Source organism: Bos indicus, chromosome 9, assembly GCF_029378745.1.
Source record: "Bos indicus isolate NIAB-ARS_2022 breed Sahiwal x Tharparkar chromosome 9, NIAB-ARS_B.indTharparkar_mat_pri_1.0, whole genome shotgun sequence".
NCBI classification, from domain to species: Eukaryota; Metazoa; Chordata; class Mammalia; order Artiodactyla; family Bovidae; genus Bos; species Bos indicus.
In genome coordinates this window covers 95,081,602-95,105,530 of record NC_091768.1, presented here as the reverse complement: position 1 = coordinate 95,105,530, position 23,929 = coordinate 95,081,602, and the positions used below count along the sequence as shown (strand labels likewise).

The following is a 23,929-nucleotide window of genomic DNA, read 5'->3' as shown; positions in this document are numbered from 1 at the left end:
CCCAAAGAAGCCCCCAGTGCACTTTTATGCGGAATCTTCAACACATCCCCGTATATAAACCTTAAGAAAAAATGAAGTCACAGATGCAGAGAACAGTTGCCAGAGGCTAGGGTGGAGGTGAGGGGCAGTGGATGAAGGTGGCCAAAAGGTACAAACTTCTAGCTATGAAAGAAGCAGCCTGGGGGTGTGACGTACAGAATGATGACTGTAGCTAACAGCGTCGCATTACACATTCGTCACAAGGAAAAAACAACCTTTTGTAACTATGTGTGGTGATGGATGTAAACTAGAATTATTGTGGTGATGACCACCCTAGACAGTATATTAAAATACAGAGACATTACTTTGTCCACAAAGATCCGTCTAGTCAAGGCTATGGTTTTTCCAGTAGTCATATATGGATGTGAGAGCTGGACTATAAAGAAAGCTGAGTGCCGAAGAATTGATGCTTTTGAACTGTGGTGTTGGAGAAGACTCTTGAGAGTCCCTTGGACTCCAAGGAGATCCAACCAGTCCATCCTAAAGGAAATCAGTCCAGGGTGTTCATTGGAAGGACTGATGTTGAAGCTGAAACTCTAATACTTTGGCCACCTGATGCGAAGAGCTGACTCATTTGAAAAGACCCTGATGCTGGTTAGGGCATAGAAGGGGACGACAGAGAATGAGATGGTGGGATGGCATCACCAACTGGATGGACGTGGGTTTGGGTAAACTCCAAGAGCTGGTGATGGACAGGGAGGCCTGGCGTGCTGCGATTCATGGGGTTGCAAAGAGTTGGACACGACTGAGCGACTGAACTGAACTGAACTGATTCTGCAACATCAAATAGCAAATCATTATGTTATACACCTGAAGCTAACATGTCAAGTATAACTAATTTCAAAAAAAAGAAAAGAAACCTCTAGCTGTTGAGGGAACCATGACAGTCCTGTCCCTAAGAGTGGAAGGCAGCCTACCTACTGCAGGATTTCTAGGGTCCCGGGTCATAACAGAAACAGGAGATTACCCTCAGGGGAGAATGCCTATAAATAACATGTGGCAATGGGACCAAGAACCCTTTCTAGCTGAGAAAGATTCCTGGAGTAAGTTAACATTCAAAGACATCAGCTCCTGGGGAGCCCACTTTATCTCTCCCAGCCTCTCGGTTTGGAAAACGGTCCAAACTAACAGAGGAGGAGCGTGAATGCTTCCGTGAGTCCAGAAGAACAGGCTCCCGGAAACCAGAGTGACAGCTGGTTTCGTGTAAACAATTTTATCTTCTGTATATTGTGGAGCTCGACCTTCGGGGTGGGGAGGGACTGCTCTTCCTGGGGTTAAGCCCGGTCTCAGAGTCAGCCAGAACCTGTTCTGCGCACACAACCAGTCCAGAGCTGCGCCTCCTCTTTCCAGCCCCCACTCCCTGGAGTCGACGTCCTCCCAACAAGGAGATCAAACCAGTCCACCCTAAAGGAAATCCACCCTGAATATTCACTGGAAGGACTGATGCTGAAGCTGAAGCTCCAATACTTAGGCCACCTGATGCAAAGAGCCAACACATTGGAAAAGACCCTGATGCTGGGAAAGACTGAGGGTAGGAGGAGAAGGGGGTAACAGAGGATGAGGTGGTTGGATGGCATCACCAACTCAATGGACATGAGTTTGAGCAAACTCTGGGAGATAGTAAAGGACAGGGAAGCCTGGTGTGCTGCAGTCCATGGGGCTGCAGAGTCAGACACAGCTGAGCAACCATCCACCTACAGCCCACGGCTGTAGCCCAAAGCTCCAGAGTTACTCCAGCCAGCCTGTGCCACACTGTCTACCCCACCCAGCCTTCGCTATGAAAACCCCAATAATAACCATGGCTTAAGCGCCCTTCTGCCTCCTGACCACCCTGGGGTTCTCTACGTGGCCTCACGCGGCATCTCCAGGACTTGTGAGGGCAATGACTGTGTTCTCCTGAGCCTCTCCTCAGCCTCCACTTGCAGCTGCACCTGGCTGAGCATCTCACACAAGACAAGGCAGCTGGTTGTTTAGATCAGCTGGTCACAACGTGAGACGGGTCAAGCTAGAGTCAAGGGTCAGGTTCTGAGCACAGAAGCTCGCTCAGGGGCTGCCTGCCACCTGCCATCTAAGATTATGTGAGGGTGGGCAGGCTGGCTGGACCCGTCGCATGTCCTCTGGATGGCAGGGCAACTGGACGCCCCCCCCACCCAGCTCCAGGCAAGTGGGAGCCCCTCACCCAGCAGGGCCGGGTTGTCCAACAGCATCCTCCCCTTGTCCGCAGACTCCTCGCTGTAGACGTCTCCAACCAGCAGCAGCTTGATGGCCTCCTGCTTCACCCCATCGAAGAAGTTGGACTGGATCGTGCGAGACACGGACCGGGCCCCGTCCTTCAGCTTGCCCACCTGCCGCCGGCCGGACAACGGACAGACAGACAGACAGCCGTGAGAGGGGCCCGCTTGGGCCCCCGCCTGTCTGCCCGCCCGCCGCCCCCGGAGGCATGGCCCTACCTTGGCCTTCCCCTCCAGGGCCCGGCTGCCCGTGAACATCTTGCTCAGGCTGTGCCCATTCAGAGACCACATGGCCTTGAAGGACTCCACGAAGCGGTCAGCGATGGGCCTTGAGTTCAGCCCGAGGCTCTCGAGCTGCAGATGGAGGACCTGGGAAAGCCAGAGGGACCAGCGGTCACCGACGTGCCCCTCGGAAGCTGCCCAGGGTACACCACCAGGCGCCACTCCCCAAGAGCTCCTACTCAGTGATTATGGGGCTGACTCTGCGCCCTCAGAGGACAGGGCCCCCTCGCATCGGAGGATGGGGCTTCCCGCCACGGCCCACTGGACTTCATCTACACCACCCAGCCCTCCTCTGACACCCCCAGCAAGCAGGACAGCCAAGGCTGGATGGCGGGCAGCACTGACCCCACGCCTCCTCCCAGCAGGGAGCCAGGGGAGGTCACCCGGGCAGCAGGCTGCAAACCCAGCCTCACCTCAGGCAGCCTTACTCCGCCCTCGTCCACAACAACCACTACAGCCTGTCTTTCCTCCAGGTGGTGGCCGTGGACCGCCGCGTCTGGGGTCCTTCCAAAGAGTGTGTGAGGCCCACCACCACCCCTCACTGGTGAGGGGCCACCGGTCACGTGACCCTCAGCGAGACCCCTCTCTAGATGCCGGGCACATGGCTGTCCCCTCCCCACGGTGACCACAAGAGCCCACGAGGGTGCTGAGCCCAGCCCATCCCCCCAGCAGCCCAGGACAGGATATAGATGGCCGAGAGACAGACCTCGAGGGCGATGAAGCTTTGTACCGCGTTGGTTCGGTCCAGGCAGTCGAGACAGTTCATCCGCAAAGTGCCTTTCTGAAAACTTAGGAAACCAATGGATACAAGTTACAAGTTGTGTTGGAAGAAGCCTGTGGGATTGCAGGCCCCCAAGGAAACTCATCAAGAGAGAACCCCTCACCTCCTGCCTGGTAGCCCACCGCCACCTAGAGCCCACCCCTGCAGCCCAGAGTCACCAGCACGATGCAGACGAGCGGATCCTAAGCTGCCTGTCTGGCTCTGTCTTTCCCACGGAAACCCCAGTGGAGGTTTCCCCAATAGGACATGTCACAGGTCTGCCCACCGGCTAAAGCAGGAGCAGCGAGGCTTGGGGGTGCATTCCCAGGAGTCGCCTGCCTCTTGGCCAGCCCATCCGGCGGGAGGACAGGACATGAGTGAGACTCACCGTGGACTTACATTCTCGCCCCTGGTGAACACGTCAAAGTCATCCCAGTGCAGCTTCAAGTGGGGCCGCAGGAGGTTCTCCAATTTCTCGAGCTTCCCACCTTTGGCAAACTGATGGAAGTCAAAGTTGATCATAGGCGTGTCGCCGGCGTGGCAGGAAGCCCAGAGCAGCTTCTGAAAGGGGATGGGAGAGGGTGGCGGGGCATCTGGCCGCTTAACCGCATCACTCAGCAGGGCCCAGGGGCTTGGCCTGAAGGGTTACGGTGGACCAGGCGGTTTACCAGCCCTGATCCGGAAAGGGGCAGCACAGAACACGACCCTGGGGACGAAACCACAAAGCGCGTCTCGCCTGCAGAAGGGCCGGAGGTCCGCCTCGGGCGGAAGACAGCCAGACTGTGGCTCTGTGGCTCTGTGACTCTGCCCCGTGGCTCCTTGGGGCAGCCCCGGGCCCGGCAGGGACATCAGCTCCCACAGGGCTCTCCGGAGGGCGCCTGCGGGGAAGGACGGCTCTGTTCTGCAGGCCCCGCAGTGCTCAGTGTCCCAGGACCCGGGGCAGTGAAGCAGGTTGCGGAGCTCATAATCCAGCTCCCGTTGCCCTGGTAACCAGTCCCATCCCTACAAGCCAAGCCTCCAGGAGGGTCCTCCAGGAGGACCTGCGGGTGGGAGAGGTCCGGCCCAATGAAACCCTGGGGGAGACGGGGGCTCAGGGCCTCCCGGGGCTTAGATCCAGCAGGTGAGCCAGACTGAAGGCAGGGCTGAGATGGAGAAGCACGCAGGTGGGTGCTGGGCAGAGGTCTGGCCTCCACACCGGGTACCCCAGCACTCTCACCAGGCAGCCCTGGGGGCCAAGGATGACGCGCTGCCATCCCAGAGTGTGGCTTCAGGTCAGGCTTGTCCACCATGTGCCCAGCCAGAGTCTAGTGACTTAAAGGGCTAGAAGGGCTTCGGGCTGTCTAGTCCCTATGACTCTGAGTGCCTGACCCCCACGGGCTAGATGCAAATCAACACACAAGCACCGACATTAAGAAGGTCTCGTTCTGAGGTTGTCAGCTGACCCAAAGCAGGCACGCTTGGCGGCTTCATGAGCTGCAGAAGTGCCCGGTCCCCTGTGGCCTGAGAGCCATGGGTCACAGGCCAGCTGCCGGTGCGTGGACCTCAGCGTGGTGGAGCCGACGGGCTGAGGGAGCTTCTTTGATGCGACTCCAGTGGGGACCATGACCCAGGCTCTCCAGGTAGTGTCTGCCTCTCACCCCCTCCCTGCCCAGAAGCCGGGCCTCCTGCATTGGGCCCCAGGTCGGCTGTCTGCCATTCTGGCCCGGGGGTCCACCAGCTGCTGGGGCAGCTAAGAACACCTTCTCCCCAAAGTCGAGGCACAAAGGGGAGAAGGTTCTTGAGGGTTTCCCCCCCTTCTTTTTTCTTAAAATAAGCTGCCAACACTGCTGCCAAGATGGATGGGAGGGGAGATACTTGTCAAGCTTGTTGCCTATAGCAACAAACCAAACAGGAAAAGCAGGTCTGGCCAAGTGAAACTGGCCACCAGAAAGTCTGCTGCAAGCACGGGGCTTCCCCAAACAGCGGGAAACGCGCACCCCGTGGATTCAGCTTCCACTGGCCAGGGGCCAGGACCACGGGGGACACGCTTCCTGTGAAGTGACGGGAAGCTCACACTCTCCATAAGGGGCTTCCCTGAGCTCTGAACAACCACAGGGTTTTTTCCTTTCCCATCCAGCAGGGGACACGGGCTGAAAGGACTGTGTAGGCCCATAGCCCACTCGGTCCAGAGAAGACTGAATGCGCATGGGGGCACTGGGAATCGGGAGAGATGCTTGGAGGTGGGTGGAGCCTTTTGCTCACGGCCCCCCTCCCCAACCAGGGCTTCTCGCTGCATCTTCCCAGGGCGGGGAATATGTGCCAAAAGCCAAGGGGAGTCCACAGAGAGCTGGGGACAGTGAGCAGCTTCGGGCAGGGCGGGGTGGGGGGCAGCCCAAACAAGGCTGGATGACGACTCGAAGGCTCCAAGTTCACAGGAGGAAATTATGTTAGGCTGCTCGCGTTAAACCCAGCAGGGGCTCTGAAGAGCTACTTAGGTACAAGTGTCCTGCGGGTGTTCGTGTGGACTTGCCAGGAGGTGTGGACTAGTGGCTGGGCCCGCCCGACGAGTGAGCAGGGGACCCCAGCCCCCTGAGGGGTCAGGGATGCATGGGGTGGAGCCCAAACATACATGTATGCGTGCATGTATGCATGCACACGTGTGTATGTTTGTCCAAGAGAGGTGGGGAAAGGCCTGGCCATGCTGAGTCCTCAATGACCCAGCAGGAAGAAAAGGCAGCTGGAGCTAGGAGACGCTCTGTTCTCATTCTGAGCAAATTCACCCAAACACGGCTTCACGAAAAGTAAACTTCATTCATCAGGAGCCCAGATCACTTAATGCTGAAGCTCTGATGGAAAAAAGTCTCTTCAAAGATGGGGCGAGCAGGCCACTGTCTCCAGTCCCCAGGGAAGCCCACCCAGAGCAGGCCCCCCTCCCCTTCTCTTGGCCTCGCCCCAGGGCAGGGAGCCAGTTACCTTAAAGGCTCTGTTGAGCACCTCCTCTCCGCCTCTGCTGCCCAGCAGGTTCACGACCACCTGCTTCCCGTACTGCTCCTTCAGAAGCACCATATGCCTGCAACAGAGCGGGGCAGTCTGTGATGCCCTGCCCCTGGGACACACACTGACGACCCCGCCCTCGAGGGCACCAGCTGGGCACTAGCGGTCTAGGGTGAGCTGGCCCCAGGAAAGGCAGCGGCCGACAGGAACAGCAGATCAGACTTCCGAACACGCGTGGCGTCAGACAAGGATACGCTGGACTTCTATACAGTCCCCCCGTAAATCCAGAACTGCTAACCTGCCTCTCATGAACAGAGCCTCATAAACGCAATGTGCATAACTCCAAAGTTAACCTAGTTCACCTGGTAGTTTCTCAAATCTAGAAAAACCAGTAGGGGAGCCATCAACCTCGGGGCCCAGTCTTTTCATCTAAGTACTGCATTTCATGATGTTTAACCTCAGCAAGAAGGTTATAAGAAAATTTCCATCTTTAGGAAAATTCTTTGCATATCAGAGACTATTACAAATATATTGAAATAGTAGGGGGAGACTCCAATATTCTTACCACCAGCTATTGAAAAGTAACTATAAGTTTAATAATGTTCAGTTCAGTTGCTCAGTCGTGTCCGACTCTTTGCGACCCCATGAATCGCAGCACGCCAGGCCTCCCTGTCCATCACCAACTCCCGGAGTTTACCCAAACTCATGTCCATCGAGTCGGTGATGCCATCCAGCCATCTCATCCTCTGTCGTCCCCTTCTCCTCCTGCCCCCAATCCCTCCCAGCATCAGGGTCTTTTCCAATGAGTCAACTCTTCCCATGAGGTGGGCAAAGTATTGGAGTTTCAGTTTTAGCATCAGTCCTTCCAATGAACACCCAGGGCTGATCTCCTTTAGGATGGACAGGTTGGATCTCCTTGCAGTCCAAGGGACTCCCAAGAGTCTTCTCCAGCACCACAGTTCAAAAGCATCAATTCTTCAGCGCTCAGCTTTCTTCACAGTCCAACTCTCACATCTATACATGACCACAGGAAAAACTATAGCCTTGACTAGACGGACCTTTGTTGGCAAAGTAATGTCTCTGCTTTTGAATATGCTATCTAGGTTGGTCATAACTTTCCTTCCAAGGAGTAAGCGCCTTTTAATTTCACAGCTGCAGTCACCATCTGCAGTGATTTTGGAGCCTGAAAAAAATAAAGTCTGACACTGTTTCCCCATCTATTTCCCATGAAGTGATGGGACCAGATGCCATGATCTTCGTTTTCTGAATGTTGAGCTTTAAGCCAACTTTTTCACTCTCCTCTTTTACTTTCATCAATGTTAGAATAGCTAAATGTAGCTTTTTAAAAAAATAGGGAGACATAATGCAAAAAACAGACGTAAAACTGATTTAGTAATGCAATCTTTACGTCTGAAACTAGAAAAAACTGGAAGACAACACAGGACAATGTTAAAAGTGGTGGAATTTTATGCGCTTTTAGATTCTTTTCTTCTTTAAACAGTTTTGCATTTTCCCCGTGTCTGCAATAACGTTTCTCTCGTAAATGGAATATTTTAAACTCAATTATCACAAAAGAACCATTTTGGCCCCATAAAGGCTGGGGGGGGGGGTGGACACAAAAAACCTGTCTTACTAGCTCTGAAGGAAAACACTGCAGAAAAGAACAAGGATTTGAAAGTGGGCAGTCTATGCTGCTCTGCAGATGGTTGACGATAAGCCTGCCTGCTCATCTTCAGATGGGCTTCTGCCTCCGTGGGGAGGAATTCTCCCAGGGCCATGGTCCTAGCAACCCTGCCTTGTTTCAGTCTCTCCCCTGGGAAGATGCAGGGCTGGATCAGATCTAGGCGATCAAAGCCTCCCCACAAGCTGGCAGGCTGCACCCCGTCCCTGGAGCCAGGCAGCCCCGGGGGGCGGGTGCTGGAAGAGCAGGACATGCATGGCCTGACTACTCCAGGCTCTGTGGTTCCTCCTGCCCACAGAAGGTGCGTCCCGGCCTGAGGTCTGACATGTGGAGTCAGAGCAGGGCCTGCTCAGGTGAGTAGTAATACACCAACTGAGGGACACAGGTGGGATGTGTCTTGATTTTAAGGTCAAGAAGAAGGCTGCAAGCAAATTTAAAGTCCAAATGAAGCTTCAGGTAGCATGATTAGAACACTTAAAAAATTACTTTGAAAATTATTTTTATAGCCATTAAGATCATTTTAAAATTAGCATTCAGAGTAAAAACAACATGTATTTTAAGAAGCTAATAACTTTCAAGTACAGATTACCAAGAGTTTAGGTTAGTGATGGCTTTTCTTAAGCTAGCTGAAAAATAGGAAGCGTGCAATGACTCAATCAGTGCTTTAAACAATTAACTATGTATGACCCAGAGTTGAGAAGGGGCGACAGAGGACGAGACGGCTGGACGGCACCACCGACTCGACGGACGCGAGTCTGAGCAAGCTCCGGGAGCTGGTGACGGACAGGGAAGCCTGGGGTGCTGCTGTCCATGGGGTCACAAAGAGCCAGACATGACTGAGCAACTGAACTGAACCAGAATTTCTTCTGGAATGACACATAAAAGCTAACAGTGGGAATTGTGAGCTAGGGCACTTCTGCCTTTTCCCTTATACCTTTCTATACCATGACTTTGTAAAGCCTGGGAATATTTAACTTCAAAAACAAAAGGAAACTGGCTTGGAAATACCCTATAGTTTAGATGATCCCTTATTAACTAGGACAAATAGATAAAAGCGTCACTGCAGAAGGAATGGATAAAATAACTGCAAAGTTTTACCTGAGCAGTTTATTAAAGGAACCTGCAGGGAAACCTGAGAGCAAGGGAAAAATTTCATTTTGTAAACTGCCTTTTGGCAGAAAGAACCAGAGTGAAAGGCAGATTCAGAGTGCACATCTGGGGTCTCCCCCTTCTGGCCACTCCCTGGCCCCCCATCCCACTGTCTGATAGGAGGAAGGATGGACTTGACGGCCCTACCTGTCGAAGGCAGGGGCGCTGGCCTCCAGGCCTCTGCTGAGTCTCAGATGATGGGAGCCAACCTAAATCAAAGAGAGATGACGCTGGTGATTCCTCCGGCCCAGGATGCGATTGCCTTCCCATTCGCCCTCCGCCACCAGCCAGGCCAGAGCAGGAGCCCCACGGCCCCTCTGTGGTCTGTTTACAGCTCAGGATGGCCAGACCCTGAACCCAAGTCCGGCTCTGCTGTGGCCCTCTCCTAAGTGCCACGTGGACCATGCCAGCTGGACTCATCCACAGAAGACAGACCACGAGGCCCAGGTTGGATCCACAAACACTTCCATGGGGCAGAGGTGTGGCCCAGCCAACCGGGAGAGAGAAACCAGCCTCCAGCCTCTTTTGCGAGGCCAGGAACCTTGACTGCCCCTCAAATCTGAGCTGCCATAACTACCCGCAAATGAATCTGCCTTACTGTCTAGAACTACTTACTTCACACCGGCAGCTTAAAACGCAAACTTGAAACTACGTGTTGTTATTGGCTGAGGGCCTCTGCAGCTGGACAAATCTAGGACAACCTGACACGGAACAGTGTTAAGGACAGTAGTGGATTATAACCTGATGAAGAGAACAGGAATCCAGGAATCTCTACAGAGGCGAGCATGCTGGCTGGGTGGATGACTGGATGGATAGATGGATGCGGGCAGGTGGACAGGGCGGTGGCCGCCTGGTGAGACGGCTAGCTGGATGGGGAACAGGGATGGGGAGAAGGGAGGGTTTTTACAGCAAATACCAACCAATAAACACAGAAGGAGTGATGGGAAATCATCGCCTTATAACCATCCCGGGAAAAAACTATTCGGCAAAAATCATCCATTGACCATACATCTTAAGGGAGTTTGACGAGGAGCAGGATATTTGCATGGTTGCAAAGTGTCTCCCGTAAATCGCTTCTTGGTTGAAAAGTAAGACATACTAAACAGAGAAACTGAGGAACACCTTGCACAGGTGATTGAAGTAACATCCCGGAGGAGGGGCAAAGGGACACTGTGGGCTCCCAGCGGGATGGACTATCTGAGGACGTGGTCCTTGGGCAGAAGCGGGCCTGGGACGCTCTCTGGAAGGTCACCCGGACAACCCTTTAGTCCGGCTGCCCAAAGCCTCACATCCGGCCTCCCCATGCCGGGCCCTGCCCATGCCCGGCTCGGACACTGACCTGCAGCTCTCCTCTCTGATGTCACTTAGTCCTGAGGCCGCTGTGGGTCAGAGCCGCAGGGAGCAGCTTCGGGCAGGGCTGGAATGAAACCACGGCTGGCCCCGCACACAGGAACTGACCTCGCTGCTTTTTTTAGTCTCCCTCTTCCTCCTTTGCCCACCCTCCTCCCCCAGCCAACTGGACGCGTGACCGACCATTCCCTTTTGGTCTCTAAAGCCAGAGGTGCGATCCTAAACGCTCCAGGCTGAGCCTGAGGAAGTGGATGGAAGAATAACGCCTGGCTGGGTGGACATGGAGTCTCTACCAGCTCCTAAGAGGGTCCCAGAGCCACAAAGGGCATCTCTGAACATCTCCCCGCCCCTCCCCTAGTTAAAGATGCCAGCCTCTGTGGTCTGGATCCTTGCCATCATCCTACCTGGTGGCTTTACCTTGACCTTCACAAGCCATGGTGTGTCCCAGCTCCATGGCTAAGGCGTTGGCCTTAAATCAGCCATGATGGGAGTATTTATACCACAAAAATGGGCAAAAGCAACAACTCCAAACTTCTCCCTCCTGGCCCCAGAAAAGCTGGTTTACCACCATAACCTTGAGTGGTTCCCAAGCCTTCTGCACATTGGAGCCATCTAAGCATCTTTAAAACAGCATGCATGGCTGCTCCCACCTGTCGTGAAATAATGGGGATAGCACACGCCCTGAGCACCAGGAATTTTATGAGTGCCCAGTAGTTTCAACATGCAGCACTTTGGGCACCACTGGGGCAAAATTCAAACTTCTCAGTGTAACGTACAAAGCCCATGTTCATCAGGACCTAGCTGGCTTCTCCAGCCACACCTTTCCCCATGAACCTGTCCCCCTGGCCGAGCTGTAGGTGGCCGAGCCAGCACAGTTCCTGGATGTGGTCTGATGCAGGGGTTGCAGCATCTGCGTCGTGGTCCCCTCTGCCTTCCTGGCTGGGGTGACCCCACCCCACCCTTCCCGAGTCAGTTCAGACGCCCACCCCCGCAGCACAGGTGTTGGGGGCCAGAGTGAGGCACTCCGCCCGTGGCAAAGGTCATGAGGAAGGAGGCTCGACATACACAAAGGCGGGATCGAGCCTCAGGAGTCCCCCTGGAAATCCTCGAGCATCTACCCCCATAACCAGAGCCTGCCTGCTTTACTACTTTGTGCTCTCACCTACACCTCTGACTTTACGGGGGGCTGTCCCCCACCACCTCTTTCGGAGAAGGAGTTAACTTAGAGCTCCAGTTAATAAAAACTCCTGGGCGTGACAAGAATGTTTTAACCTACAAACTCCTCTGAAGGTTCTCTGGCCTGCCTGACAGGCTTGTCCGGCCACATGTGATTGCTCACAGCCTCCCAACCGTGAGAGGCACGAGATGCTTTAAACCTTCTAAAAACAGGTTCCTTAGAAAAGTTAGAATACTATTAGTATAAGTATAACGGGCTGATTAGAAATTGTATTGGTGAGGGGTTTTTCATTTGTTGAGCCAATGTTCGCTGCTAGTCTCCACATCCCCTGCCCTTATACACATTAATGAATATATAGAAGAAATAAGTATTAACCTTTGATATTAATCACGTTGGACCTTAGGCTAAGTAAATTCTTTCCTTAATTAAAACCCACTACACCCTCACCCTATAGGAATGTAACTTTATCTGGTACTTTCGGAAGGTGGCGTCTGTTTCAAGAATAATCACCCCTGGAGAAATAAATGTCCTGGTTGACTGACCGCTGTCACAAGGAGAGGGTCATAAATTGTCAGCAGGCCCCCTGGCCAGAAGATGATGTAACATCCCTAAGACCTCTGTATACATTTGTATGAAGCACCTGACTTTGATAAAAGTCAGGACTGCTGACCCCGTGTGACTTTTGAATAACATCTCAGTGTATAAAAGTAGACCATGGAAAATAAAGAATTGGGATCAGTTCCTTGAAAGACTGGTCTCCCCATGTCTCTCTCTCTCTCTCAAATTCTGGCTGAGTCTCCATCTGGAGCGCGGAACCCGCCATGCTTACTAATTATGCCTGGGCTTCTAAGATCCGACCGGGGAGGCCTCAGTGTCTCCTCTCCTTCGGGAGAACGGAAGGATGCCTGCGGCCTACGTAAGTGGTGCAAGCTTCTTGTCTTGAAGTTTTATTGGTCTCCCGCGTAAACCAAGCTACTCAGCCTCTTTTCTCCACTGAATTTTCCTACTGAGCTATCCTCATTCTATTACTCTTTACATCTTTAATTAATATCTAATTGAAGCTATTGTATTCTGATCCTCGCCAACGACGTCCCCGCTTCGAATACCCTGGACCAGCTGGGGCTGGACCCCGGCACACAGGGACCTCAGTCGCCCTCTCTCCTGGCTCTGCTCATACCACACCGTCAGGACCTGTCCCCGCCTCCCAGAAGGCAGGGGCAACCTCTGATGTCAGGTGTCTGAACGTACCAGACGTGTGATGAGAGCCTGCGGGATGAATAAACGGCTTCCCCGGGGGTGTGTATGAGGGCTGGGTGGTGGAAGAGCCCGGAGACTGGTCCTCGCGCTGCACATGAACTCAGAGAGGTGAGGACACTGTCTCTACACCACACAGCATCCCCGTGGGGACTCAGTGTGAAACTCCGATTCATAGGGCACAAAGAGCCACACCTCTCCTAATGCAACTTGGGCTTTTGTCTGCGTACGTGCTCAGTCGCTCAGTTGCGTCTGACTCTTTGCAACCTTGTGAACTGTAGCCCGCCAGGCTCCTCCATCCACGGGATTTCCCAGGCAAGAATACAGGTAGTGGGTCGCCATTTCTTCCAGAGGATCTACCCAACCCAGGGATGGAACCTGCGTCCCCAGTATCGGCGGGCTGATTCTTTACCAGAGCCACCTGGGAAGTCCTTCTGTCTCTTAGATGCTATATTTTATGTTATGAATAACATTAACAACTACCGTTTTTCATACTTTTTAGAGTCTATATACTGTACTGAATTCTAATACATTTCATGATATTCAATCCTCTCCATAACCCTATGAGACTGGTACAGCCAACCCCATTTTACGGAAGCGTAAATTAAGGCTTAGCAAGAAAGAGTTTCTCCACTTTTTTTTTGAGATAAAAACTTCTCAACAGTATATGGTTCCTAAGTAGGGAAACCAGAACCTGAACTGGAACCCAGGTCCCTATAACGTCAGAGCCTATGCTCTAAACCACAATAAGCTGTCTCGTGACCTTATTTCTTTCTGTGATGTTGCTGGTGAGCCCAGGAGCTTTGTGCAAGGCCCGTGGTCTGCACTGCGTGTACAGGGTCATGCTGGCTTCGGTTCACATCCATTTTAAGCACTTTTTTCTCCTCATCCCAACCTTGTCATTATTTCTAAAACTGCTGCAGTATGATCCATCTCACATCGTCTTTGGAACACAGGAAGGTACAACCACCCAACTCAGAGCACACAGGGCTGCGTGCCCCGGAGCTCGGTGAACAGGCTTTGACGGGGAGGAGGTGGATGTGGGCATGGTGGGAGCCGCAGAGGGGAGTGGTCTTCTCCCTCCTCGGCTGAGCCACATGAAGCTTCAAAACACAGACCTGACCCGCCAGTGCAAGACCTGTGTGTGCACCTTACAGGGAAGAAGACGCTAAAGCAACAAGAGCAGCAAAGTCTTCAAACGAACCCTAGATGAAAACATCACTAAATAGACTGGACTGGAAGAGCAACTAGCTTTCGATATGGCTCTTTATAAACGGCGCAACCTGCTGGCAAGACAAAGATGAAATGTGAGGGGACGTGGTTGCTGGAAACGCAGTCGGGACCCAGGAGTTTGCAATGAAGGTCCTTGGCCTGTGAAAATGTGTAGACAAATCACCATCCACAGACCTCTCTGCACACCCCCATACCCCCCCGCCCCCCTCCCCCCCCACCCCCCACAACCAGGGCTTATCTGCTCCCTGGGGCAAGCGTAAGAGACTGCAACATTGCAACTTAAAATGCAAGCTATTCACCCCCAAATCTTTGCACTGTTCATCTAACCTAAGTGAAGATGGAGTGAGAGTTTTTCAAAATGGAAAAAAACCACCAGACTGATCATCAGACTTGCTACTGATAGTCCAGGTAGGGGGTTTGAGAGCTAACCCCCTCCAAAGAGGACCTCATCTGCCTTTGATGTGGAATAATATTTAGAGGGTAAACACAGGTATCAAACCAAAGGTTAGCAAAAGATTCATGAACACTGAAGTCTTTTGAAACTTATTTTGAAGAAACCACGAAGGCTGTAGAAGAGCCTTAACAAGCGTCATGAGTCCAGGAGGTGCTATAGCTGCAGAAAAGTGAGCCAGCCAAGGTCCACAGATGCACGGCTGCTCCACGGCAGGGTCAGGCTGCGTCTAGAGCATCTGCGGGTTCAACGTGAAGACCAAAATTAAAGAAGGGAATGACAAGCTTTGTTTTCAGAAGAGAGAGACCAGAGCATGGCGAGTTCTAGAAACAAGACAGAGATGATGAAGGAGGGTCCTGGAGAAGATGAAGTGGAAAAAGGGGGACCGTGAAGGTCCGAGGACGCAGACTTCGTGTGGCACAGCCCCTGCAGAGGCAGACTGTGCAAGGCAAGAAGAAACTAGCTAATAACAATAATGATGATGATGGAGCCATCCTGAATCATGACCTCAAGCCTGGAAGAGCAACCCCAAACTGGGTGAGAGGCTAAAACAGACGAGTTCCAAAGGGTCCTTCCCAAACTCTAAGATGCTCCCATAACCACCCCCGCCCAGGAAACTGCACATCTAAAGAAAATTAAACTTCAAAACCCCTTCTAGAATGTCTAGAATAGGCAAATTATAGAGACAAAAAATAGATGAGTGGTTGCCGAGGCCTCGGGTAGGGCTGGAGGGGATGGGGAGTGACCGCTGATGGGCACAGGGTTTCTTGGCGGTGAAGAATGTGTTCTAAAATTAGACCACGGCGATGGTTACACAACTCTGTAAATGGACTAAAACCCAGAGAAATGTACGCTTCACAGGCTTCTCCAGGTTTCTCTGTGTAAATTATATCTCAGCTGAGCTGTTTAAAAACACAGCTCTCTGGGGATGGGCTCCAGGGAACACTCCATCCGTCCCCGGGAGTGCCTCTCTCTGCAGCCACTTAATGCCACAAGCTGCTGAGCGCGTCTTAGGTGTTCCTTTCTGTTGGAGAAACTGAACGTTCTCAGAGCTTCTTCCGTAGAACTCAGAGCCCACGTAAGACATCTGCCCACCTGTCTCCCCGAAGGGCGGACAAGCTTCCTTTCCACAGCTGCCAACTGCGTGAGGACAAGGTGCCCACAGCTGAGGCCAAGTCAGGTCAAGGGCGGTGAGACCCGGCGTGTCAAACGCTCCCAAGGATCTGGCAGGTGGCCCTGGGCCTCGAGCCCTCGGGAAGAAGGGCCAAAGCGATGGAAGCCGGGCACAGGGGTCTTGTGAGGGCACCTACATCCCCTCTGGCCAGGGAGGAAGGTCCAGGAGGACATGGCCAAGACCCTCCTGGGTAGGAACTCCCTCAATGGGGCTGCGTGCTGTTCGGTTGATGACAAATGTGTACTTGGCCTCATACCCTGAACACTTCCCAGGTGACAGAAGGCCAAACAGCCCTGGCACCGGCCAGAGCCCCACGTGGGACAGCAAGGGGTATTTTTAGAAATCACGAGAAACCAGTGTGCAGTTCTCAGGTGGTCCGGGAACAGGCACCTCCAAACACCAGACCTGCCGCACGGCCACTAGGGCCCCCCAAACCTTTCAAAGCTTTCCAGGAGGGTCACAGGTCTCAAAAGACATCAGAGGCCACATTTTCAATGCACCGAACTGGGGTCTGAGCAAAGGGAACTGCAATCACACGACGTGGTCCACTTACCCCCAGAGACCTCCCATCTCACCAGTGTCATCAGGGAGCTCGAGGTGGGAAATCACACAACGCGTGTGTCTCTGTGTACAACACCACACACACGTGCAACGCTCACATGCACATGTGCACACACACTGACAGCTCAGCTCAATCCAGCTGGGCTGGGGAGAAAGACCTGAAACTGTGCCAGGAAAGAAACACGATGAGAAGCAGCAGCCCACAGCGGTGTGCAAGAGCAGGTGAACAAGGACAGACAGACACACACAGACAGGCTTTCTCATCACTTACCTGAAGCCCTGGCTGCTCCCAGAACAGCGGAACGGAGCCTCGGATTTGGACAAAAGAGGACACGCCATCATCCATGTAAATTGTCTGCACCGCAGGGAGACAGAAGGGGAAAGGTATTCTTCAATGAAAGCGAATGTCCCGGGGCCGGGTAACGGGATCCGGCTGCTGAGACCCGACACCAGCCAGAGCGAAGGGCGGCCGCGGGCTGGGGTGCCCTCTGCCCCTCGCCCCGCCTGGCCCGCTCTCCGCCCTGCAGGCCAGCCCAGCGCACGGGCCTGCAGGCCACCCCCCAGCCTCCGAGGACGGACGGGAATTCCCACAACCTGACCCACCTTCCCCGAAAAGCCCCGCAGTCCCCTCCCCACCAGCTTCAGGAACAGAAGCAGATGGGCTCTGGGACTTAACTGAGACCTTCCTGGAAGCCCTCGACTGTCAGCCAGTCAGCCGGCCAAGCAGCAGGCGCCACTGGAAAAGGACCAGAGGAAGTGAAAGGGAGCAGCGGTAGGCAAAGCCCGGCTGGCGGCACCTGACCGCCCGAGTCCAGACTGGACATGACCTCACAGTCGGTCCCGGCCCCACGCACTGTGTTCCTAAGCGTGTCACGGAGTCCACACACACACACACACACCCCTTCTGCAACCTTACACACACACACCCCACCCCTTCCACAAGCTTCCACACACACCCATTCCACAACCTTACACACACATACCCCTTCCACAAGCTTACACACACACACACACACACTCTCCACAAGCTTACACACACACACCCCTTCCACAAGCCTCCACACACACCCATTCCACAACCTTACACACACATACCCCTTCCACAAGCTTCCACACACACACCCCTTCCACAAGCTTCCACACACACCCATTCCACAAACTTCCACACACACACCCCTTCCACAAGCTTACACACACACACTCTCCACAAGCTTACACACACACCCCACCCCTTCCACAAGCTTCCACACACACCCATTCCACAAGCTTACCCACACACACCCCTTCCACAAGCTTACACACACACACCCCTTCCACAAGCTTACACACACACACACACTCTCCACAAGCTTACACACACACACACCCCCACACTCTCCACAAGCTTACACACACACACACCCCTTCCACAAGCTTCCAGGGTGACAGCACCTGCAGGACACGGATGATTCTTACAAGTTGAAGTATCTCCGCCCACCCCCACCGCACACCGTTCCTTCAGGGCGTACCAACTCTTCACCTGCCTGCGGGCCCCCACGGATGCTCTAGCGCCAGGGAGGTCTAAAGGGACAAAAAGTACAGTCCTGAGTGTCATGAGGGGGAGGCTGCGGCAGCTATCAGATGCTGCCCTTTATCTGGGTAACTCTACCCTGGCCTGGCAGGGCCGGCCCGGGCGATGCCGCTGGCCCTTTCTATTTCTTACTGGCCTGTTCCCTCACAGAGTAGCTTTCCATGCGGCTAGATCACACTCAGATCACACATGCATTAGTAATTCTGCAGTGGAGGAGCTGAACATTAGACGTGAAGGTTCCCTGGACTACAGGAACCACGTAAGCCTGGTCATCATTAGGTTGGGCTGAAACTCTATCCCTTCATCTCCAAAGGAAAAAATGCACTGGGTTAAGAACTTGTCTGTTTCCAGATACTGATCACCAGCAAGTGGGTTACCCACCACTGTTTTACTGACAAAAGCAGAAGAAAGTAGCAGGCTGTTTAAAGTACTGTTGGCTACAAAGAGATTAAATGCATACAACCACACACACGTCCAGACTCTTGAGAGATGACCAATTCGGCCAACATCTCCACGTAAAGGCAACTCGTAACTGAGCCCAGGATTTGGTGTATGCTAAGGACTTCCCTGGTGGCTCAGATGGTAAAGAATCCGCCTGCAGTGCAGGAGACCTGGGTTTGATCCCTGGGTCGGGACGATCTCCTGGAGGACGGAATGGCAACCCACTCCAGTATTCTTGCCTGGAGAATCCCCATGGACAGAGGAGCCTGGCAGGTTACAGTCCATGGGGTCACAAAGAGTTGGACATGACTGAGCTACTAACACGTTCGCTTTCAGGGAACTATTACCCTTCACTTTATTTTGTTGTTATTTTAGTCACTGAGTCGTGTCTGACTCTTTGCAACCCCATGGGCTGTAGTCCGCCTGGCTCCTTGGTCCATGGGATTTCCCAGGCAAGAAAACTGGAATGGATTGCCATTTCCTTCTTCAGGGGATCTTCCCGACCCAGGGATTGAACCGTGTCTTCTGATCTGGCAGGCAGATTCTTTACCGTTAAGCCACCTTCACCTTATATAACAAGCGCTAAAAGCACTGCTTCCAGAGTTAGACATGCCGCTCCCGAGCTGGAACTCGCACAGAACCAGCTTCAGGAAAACCCCCGACAGGCAGTCCCAGCACTGCAGACCCCACGCCTTGGGCAGGAAGGAAAGATGCCCCCACATTCCTCCATTCCTCCTCCCGCATGAAAATACCCCGCTCTGTGCCCCATCCTGTCATCAGGAACACTCGCCTCTTGGTTCCCAAGGTGACAGGACAGCCCCGACTGTCACCCAGTAGTGACGGATTTGCAGGGCTTTCCTTTCTGGGTGAAAGAACACAGGTGTTGATGCTAGTGGGAGATTCAACACCTGTGGCCTGGCTTCACAAAGGTAATTTTAACAGCGGGTACCTGGCGGAGGGAGGGGAGGCACGATGAAGGGTGAACACAGATGAGCTTGCGGGTTCTAGGACACCACCAACCTGGGTCCCACACTCATCTGATCCGCGGGGTGGCCTTGGCTGTGTTCTTTAACCACCTCCAGCCTCAGTTTCCCTCTCTCAACGGAGTTTGCATAACCTGGATCACAGAGGTGTGGACGAGGCCCCGCAGGGGAGGGAGTGAGTCGGGCAGGGCTCAGGCTGCAGGCAGGAGAGGGAATCTAGTGGGGGACAGACAGAGGTGGGGGTGCCACACAGCAGGTGGGACGTCAGGAAGGGGGAGTCATGGCGGAGTGTGGCTCGAGGCCAGGCCGGGGGCCCCTGGACCTGGCACCTGCGTGCCCTCTTTCACAGAGAGGTGGGAGCAGCGACCCAACAACCCCCAAGAGAAAGGGACAGCAGGAAGACTCGCCACTGGTACTGATGCTTTTCTCTAAAAGGCTTTCAGCTGAGCTTCTATTGCAGGATGAGGTGTTTGCTGTGAGGAAGCATTTAACAGGAGGCTTCCTGTGTGCTGTTTTGGATCTGTCAGGAATTCTCTGTTCCTTATTAATTCCTGAATATTCAGGAATTAAGAGGAGAGGCAAACCTCTCCCGGGACTGAGGAATCCAGGCATTTCCTTCATTAGTGTTTCTATATGGTGATAAGTACCCTCTTCCTTCTTGTGAACCATACGGTAAAAGTGATTGTTTACAACTCTCTCTCTCTTTAATATGGATCGCCTATGTTTTTAAGTCTGGAATTTTAATCTTTATCTTTGCTGAGAATAACTACCTTGTAAGACAGTATATATGCCCACACCATGTTCAAGACCCTCTCGAGAAGGTGCTCTGTACCTTCACCCCATCGAGAGGGCGCCTGAGGCCTTCGTGAACAGAGCAAGCCCTGTGCCAGGGGCTTTATTGGCTTTCTGCGTAAACCAAGGAATATCAGCCTCTTTCTCTCCTTTACTTTCTTATCGTTGACTCTGACCACCAGGTTCCCGTCCATTAAAGGACCTCAACAGTTTGCAAACCAGTTCTTTCCAGGTCTGCACTCACGTCCCTCCCGACCTCCCTCATTAATCAGTGGCCTTATCTTCAGGAGCCAAATATTTAGCTTTAGCTTTTGCTTTCTTTGGGTAGACAAGGGGACTTTCTGGGCTGAGTCACGGTGGCAGAGCATACCCACCAGGCAGGTCTTCCAGCTGAGCGGCCAAGACTCCAGACGCTTCCTCCCTGTCGCCAGGGAGACCAAGATGCCATCCGCACCTGCATGCTAATGCGTATCCAGAGCACAAATGCACACAGAACGTATACACGTGTGCACACAAGCATGTTCACAGCATACATATGCCGGCGTGCCCCCCGTCCCCCCGAACAAAAGCCCCCTACCCACAAAGTGCACACACACATAGCCTGCCTTGACGGAGAAAGACTGTTCTTTCCTCTGAGAGAAAAAACATAAAAGGCAGGAGTGGGTGGTTTGAGAACACCTCCCTTTTCTGGCTTCCAAAGAGTCTGACTCAGGAGAAGCCCATTTGCTGTCTCCACATCAGGGATCTAGCCAGCTCCATCTCGCCCCATCTCTTGTCTGGACAACGGGGGCACCGCAGCCCGTTAACCGCCCTCAGGCGTCTGCTATGGGAGCCCCCTTCCTGACGCCTCCCAGCCCATTAGCAGGGGACACAGGCTGGAGGTGACCCACTGGCATCACAAGGGGCTGAGCCGCCGGAGTTAGGGCGCCTTCCTGCCTCAGGCTCAGTACCAAGCAGAGCCGCCGCCTGCCCCCCTTGGGTGCGGATGTGGGGTTTCAGACCCTGCCGTTTCTCTAAATGCCAGGTCAGCAAGCAGGCAACACCTTGTCTTCCTCTCCCCCCCGTAGGACTTCTGCTCTGGCTCCAGGCTCCTCCTAACACACAGACCTCTCCCTGCCCCCGCTTGCTCTGCTATCTTTCTCGTCTCTCTCCAGGCAGGAGGCTGGCAGCTGAACACTGGCCACTCACCCTGGGAGACACCCCCGAGATGCAGACGCCTGCCCACGAGGGGCCAGCTGGCTTGTTTCCTTCCTGTGGCATCCCCAGCCGGTAGGGTCACCATCAAACTCAAGATGTGCATCCGGTTGCCAACGAGGATGCTCCTGGCATCAGCTCTGGGAACTGACTCCTCTCCGGGGTCCCCTTCTCCCCCACATGCCAGGGCAGTCAGGCTGTTCAGGGCTGGGGGGCCCCCGATGGGCGTGAACCATCCCCGGCTCCTCCCTTCCGTGGTGGAGAGCACAGGGCCCTTGCGGAGCAGCCTGGGATGAACACGCCCCACGAGGAACTGCCCTGGCTGCCAGCCCACGACTTCCTGCCCCATCTGGGTCTGTGAAAATGAAATCACTGGGCTGCAGACACCAGGAGCCGTGGGGCAGGTGCGGTCATCTCTAAAGCCTTGCTGGGCTGCCATGCAGTACTGGAGGCAACCAGGTCCCTGCCTCTGAGCCCAGAAACTGGGCCCACGGGGGTACCAACGCAAGTCACCAGGCACCTTAGATGAAACAAAGAGCAGAGGCTCAAGCCCTGTGTGTAGAGAAATGAGAAAAGCAACGACCATAGGGATTTCTCATACACTTAAGTGTACTGCATTTAAAGCAGAGTCCTAATCTGCTAAGGTCAGATGGTGCTCTTGCAACGGACTGAATTGTGTCCCCCCACCCACAAAGGATATGCTGACGTCCTAACCCCCAGCACTGTGAACGTGACCTGATTTGGGCAGAAGAGGCACTGCGGGCACAATTAGGTGAGCACGGTCAGGTTGGGGTAGGACACCATCGTCCAACCTGCCTGGTGTCCTGGAAAGGGGAGGAGCCACGTGGAGGAGTGGCAGGAGTGGGTGGTTTGAAAACACCTCCCTTTTCTGGCTTCCCTGTTCTGGACACCAGGACAGAGACTGGCGCGATGCTGCTACGGCTGGGCCACCTGAAGCTGGACAAGAAGAGGTGGACCCTCCCCCAGAGGCTCCAGAAGGAGCACGGCCCTGCCCACGCCCCGATTTTGGACTCTGGCTTCCAAAACTGAGAGACAATGCATTTCAGCTGCTTTAAGCACCCTCACCCCTAACTCCCCCACCCCGCAATTTGTGGTACTTGTTACAACAGCTCCAGGCAAGTACCACCATCTTCTTGACATTTTCAGTGTTTAAATGTCTTATCTTTCAGGAACGGACAGTGATCCGGAGGGCAGTTGCTTTCCCGACGACTTCCTTGACAAGACACAGTAGATGGGGCACCAATTAAAAAAACAAAAACTGGTTGAGGGACTTCCCTGGTGGTCCAGTGGTTAAGAATCCGCCTTCCAATACAGGGGACGCGGATTCAATCCCTGGTTGGGGAACTCAGATCCCACATGTCTCAGGGCAACTAAGCCAGTATGCTGCAACTAGAGAGAAACACCTGCAAACCCAGAGAAGCCCACGTGCCGAATGAGGAGCCACACGCCATGACTAATATGACCCGAGGCAGCCAAAAACAAACAAATATATATATTTTTAAAACCTCGTGGTTATACGAGAGGAGATGGGGGCCATGTTTCCTCTCTCAGTTTTTAAAAAATATTTATTTGGGTGTGCCTGGTCATAGTTGCGGCACGTGGGATCTAGTCCCCTAACCAGGGATCGAACCCAGGCCCCGAGTTGGGAGTGCAGGGTCTTTGCTACCGGACCACCCAGTGAAGGCCCATCTGTCATTTTTAACCAGGTGTTCATTCACCAGCCTCATCTATGTCCAGGAGAGCAGATAGTGGGAAAACAGAAGTCACAGGCAAGAAACTGCCCGTCACTCATCTTCAGGCTGCTGATTGAGGTCCTCCTACTCAGCATCTGACCCCTAGAGGACCCTCCCCCGAACTGTGCCTTCGGAAAGCCCAGGCAGGAGCAGCTCACACACCAAGGGCAGGGACTCAAACCTGTGCTGAATTAAACCGCTCAAGTCCTGGTAGGAACCACCTGGTGCAGCTGCAGCAGTAAGAGGGGATGCGAAGTCACATCTCCACTAACTAAACACGGGCTGTTTGCAGCTTGACACACACGGCAACACCGCACACGCGCCGTTCGTGGGCTTTCCTTTATGACTGACTCCACTGCCAGTCTACATGGTGGTATCATCCTACAAATCGCATGTTAGCAAAAAACATAAATAAATAAAGCATCTCTGGGAATGAGAACAGAAGTTAGGGGGAATGAAGTCAGTAAGAGATTAAGCAGATGATTCTACTCCATGGAACTGAAAGCAACTGATACCCAACACGGAACTTTCACAAACCTCAGCTGCTAAGACTTGCTTCTACGATGAAGCCTCAGGAGATAAGAATGAAAAATAACTTTCTTCTCTCATCCTTCCATTACTCATCTACTTTTATTGTTTCCTGTTTAGTTGCTAAGCCATGTCCAACTCTTTCATGACCCCATGGACTATAGCCCGCCAGCTCCTCTGTCCGTGGGATTCTCCAGGCAAGAATACTGGAGTGAATTGCTATTTCCTTCTGCAAGGGGATCTTCCCAACCCAGGGATCAAACCCACGTCTCCTGCACTGCAGGCACGTTCTTTACCACTGAGCCACCTGGGAAGCCCATTCATCTATTTACTTTTGTCTTTAAAAAATTTT

The 23,929-nt window shown here is 53.4% G+C and overlaps 1 protein-coding gene across 7 annotated transcripts in view; it reads right to left on the bottom strand.

The window, feature by feature from the left end:
• SYNJ2 (synaptojanin 2) overlaps positions 1-23,929 on the bottom strand; it is a 110,867-nt gene that overhangs the window by 30,566 nt on the left and 56,372 nt on the right. For 6 of the 7 annotated variants that reach the window (XM_070796445.1, XM_070796446.1, XM_070796443.1 and 3 more), the window contains exons 5-11: positions 16,587-16,670; positions 9,263-9,324; positions 6,265-6,361; positions 3,701-3,873; positions 3,259-3,340; positions 2,490-2,639; positions 2,219-2,384 (exon numbers count right to left, since the gene is read on the bottom strand). In XM_070796445.1, coding sequence (XP_070652546.1) covers positions 2,219-2,384; positions 2,490-2,639; positions 3,259-3,340; positions 3,701-3,873; positions 6,265-6,361; positions 9,263-9,324; positions 16,587-16,670 — 814 coding nt within the window. Of the gene's footprint in view, positions 1-2,218; positions 2,385-2,489; positions 2,640-3,258; positions 3,341-3,700; positions 3,874-6,264; positions 6,362-9,262; positions 9,325-16,586; positions 16,671-16,918; positions 16,960-23,929 lie in introns of those variants that run through there. The other variant, XM_070796444.1, reaches the window with a different exon arrangement.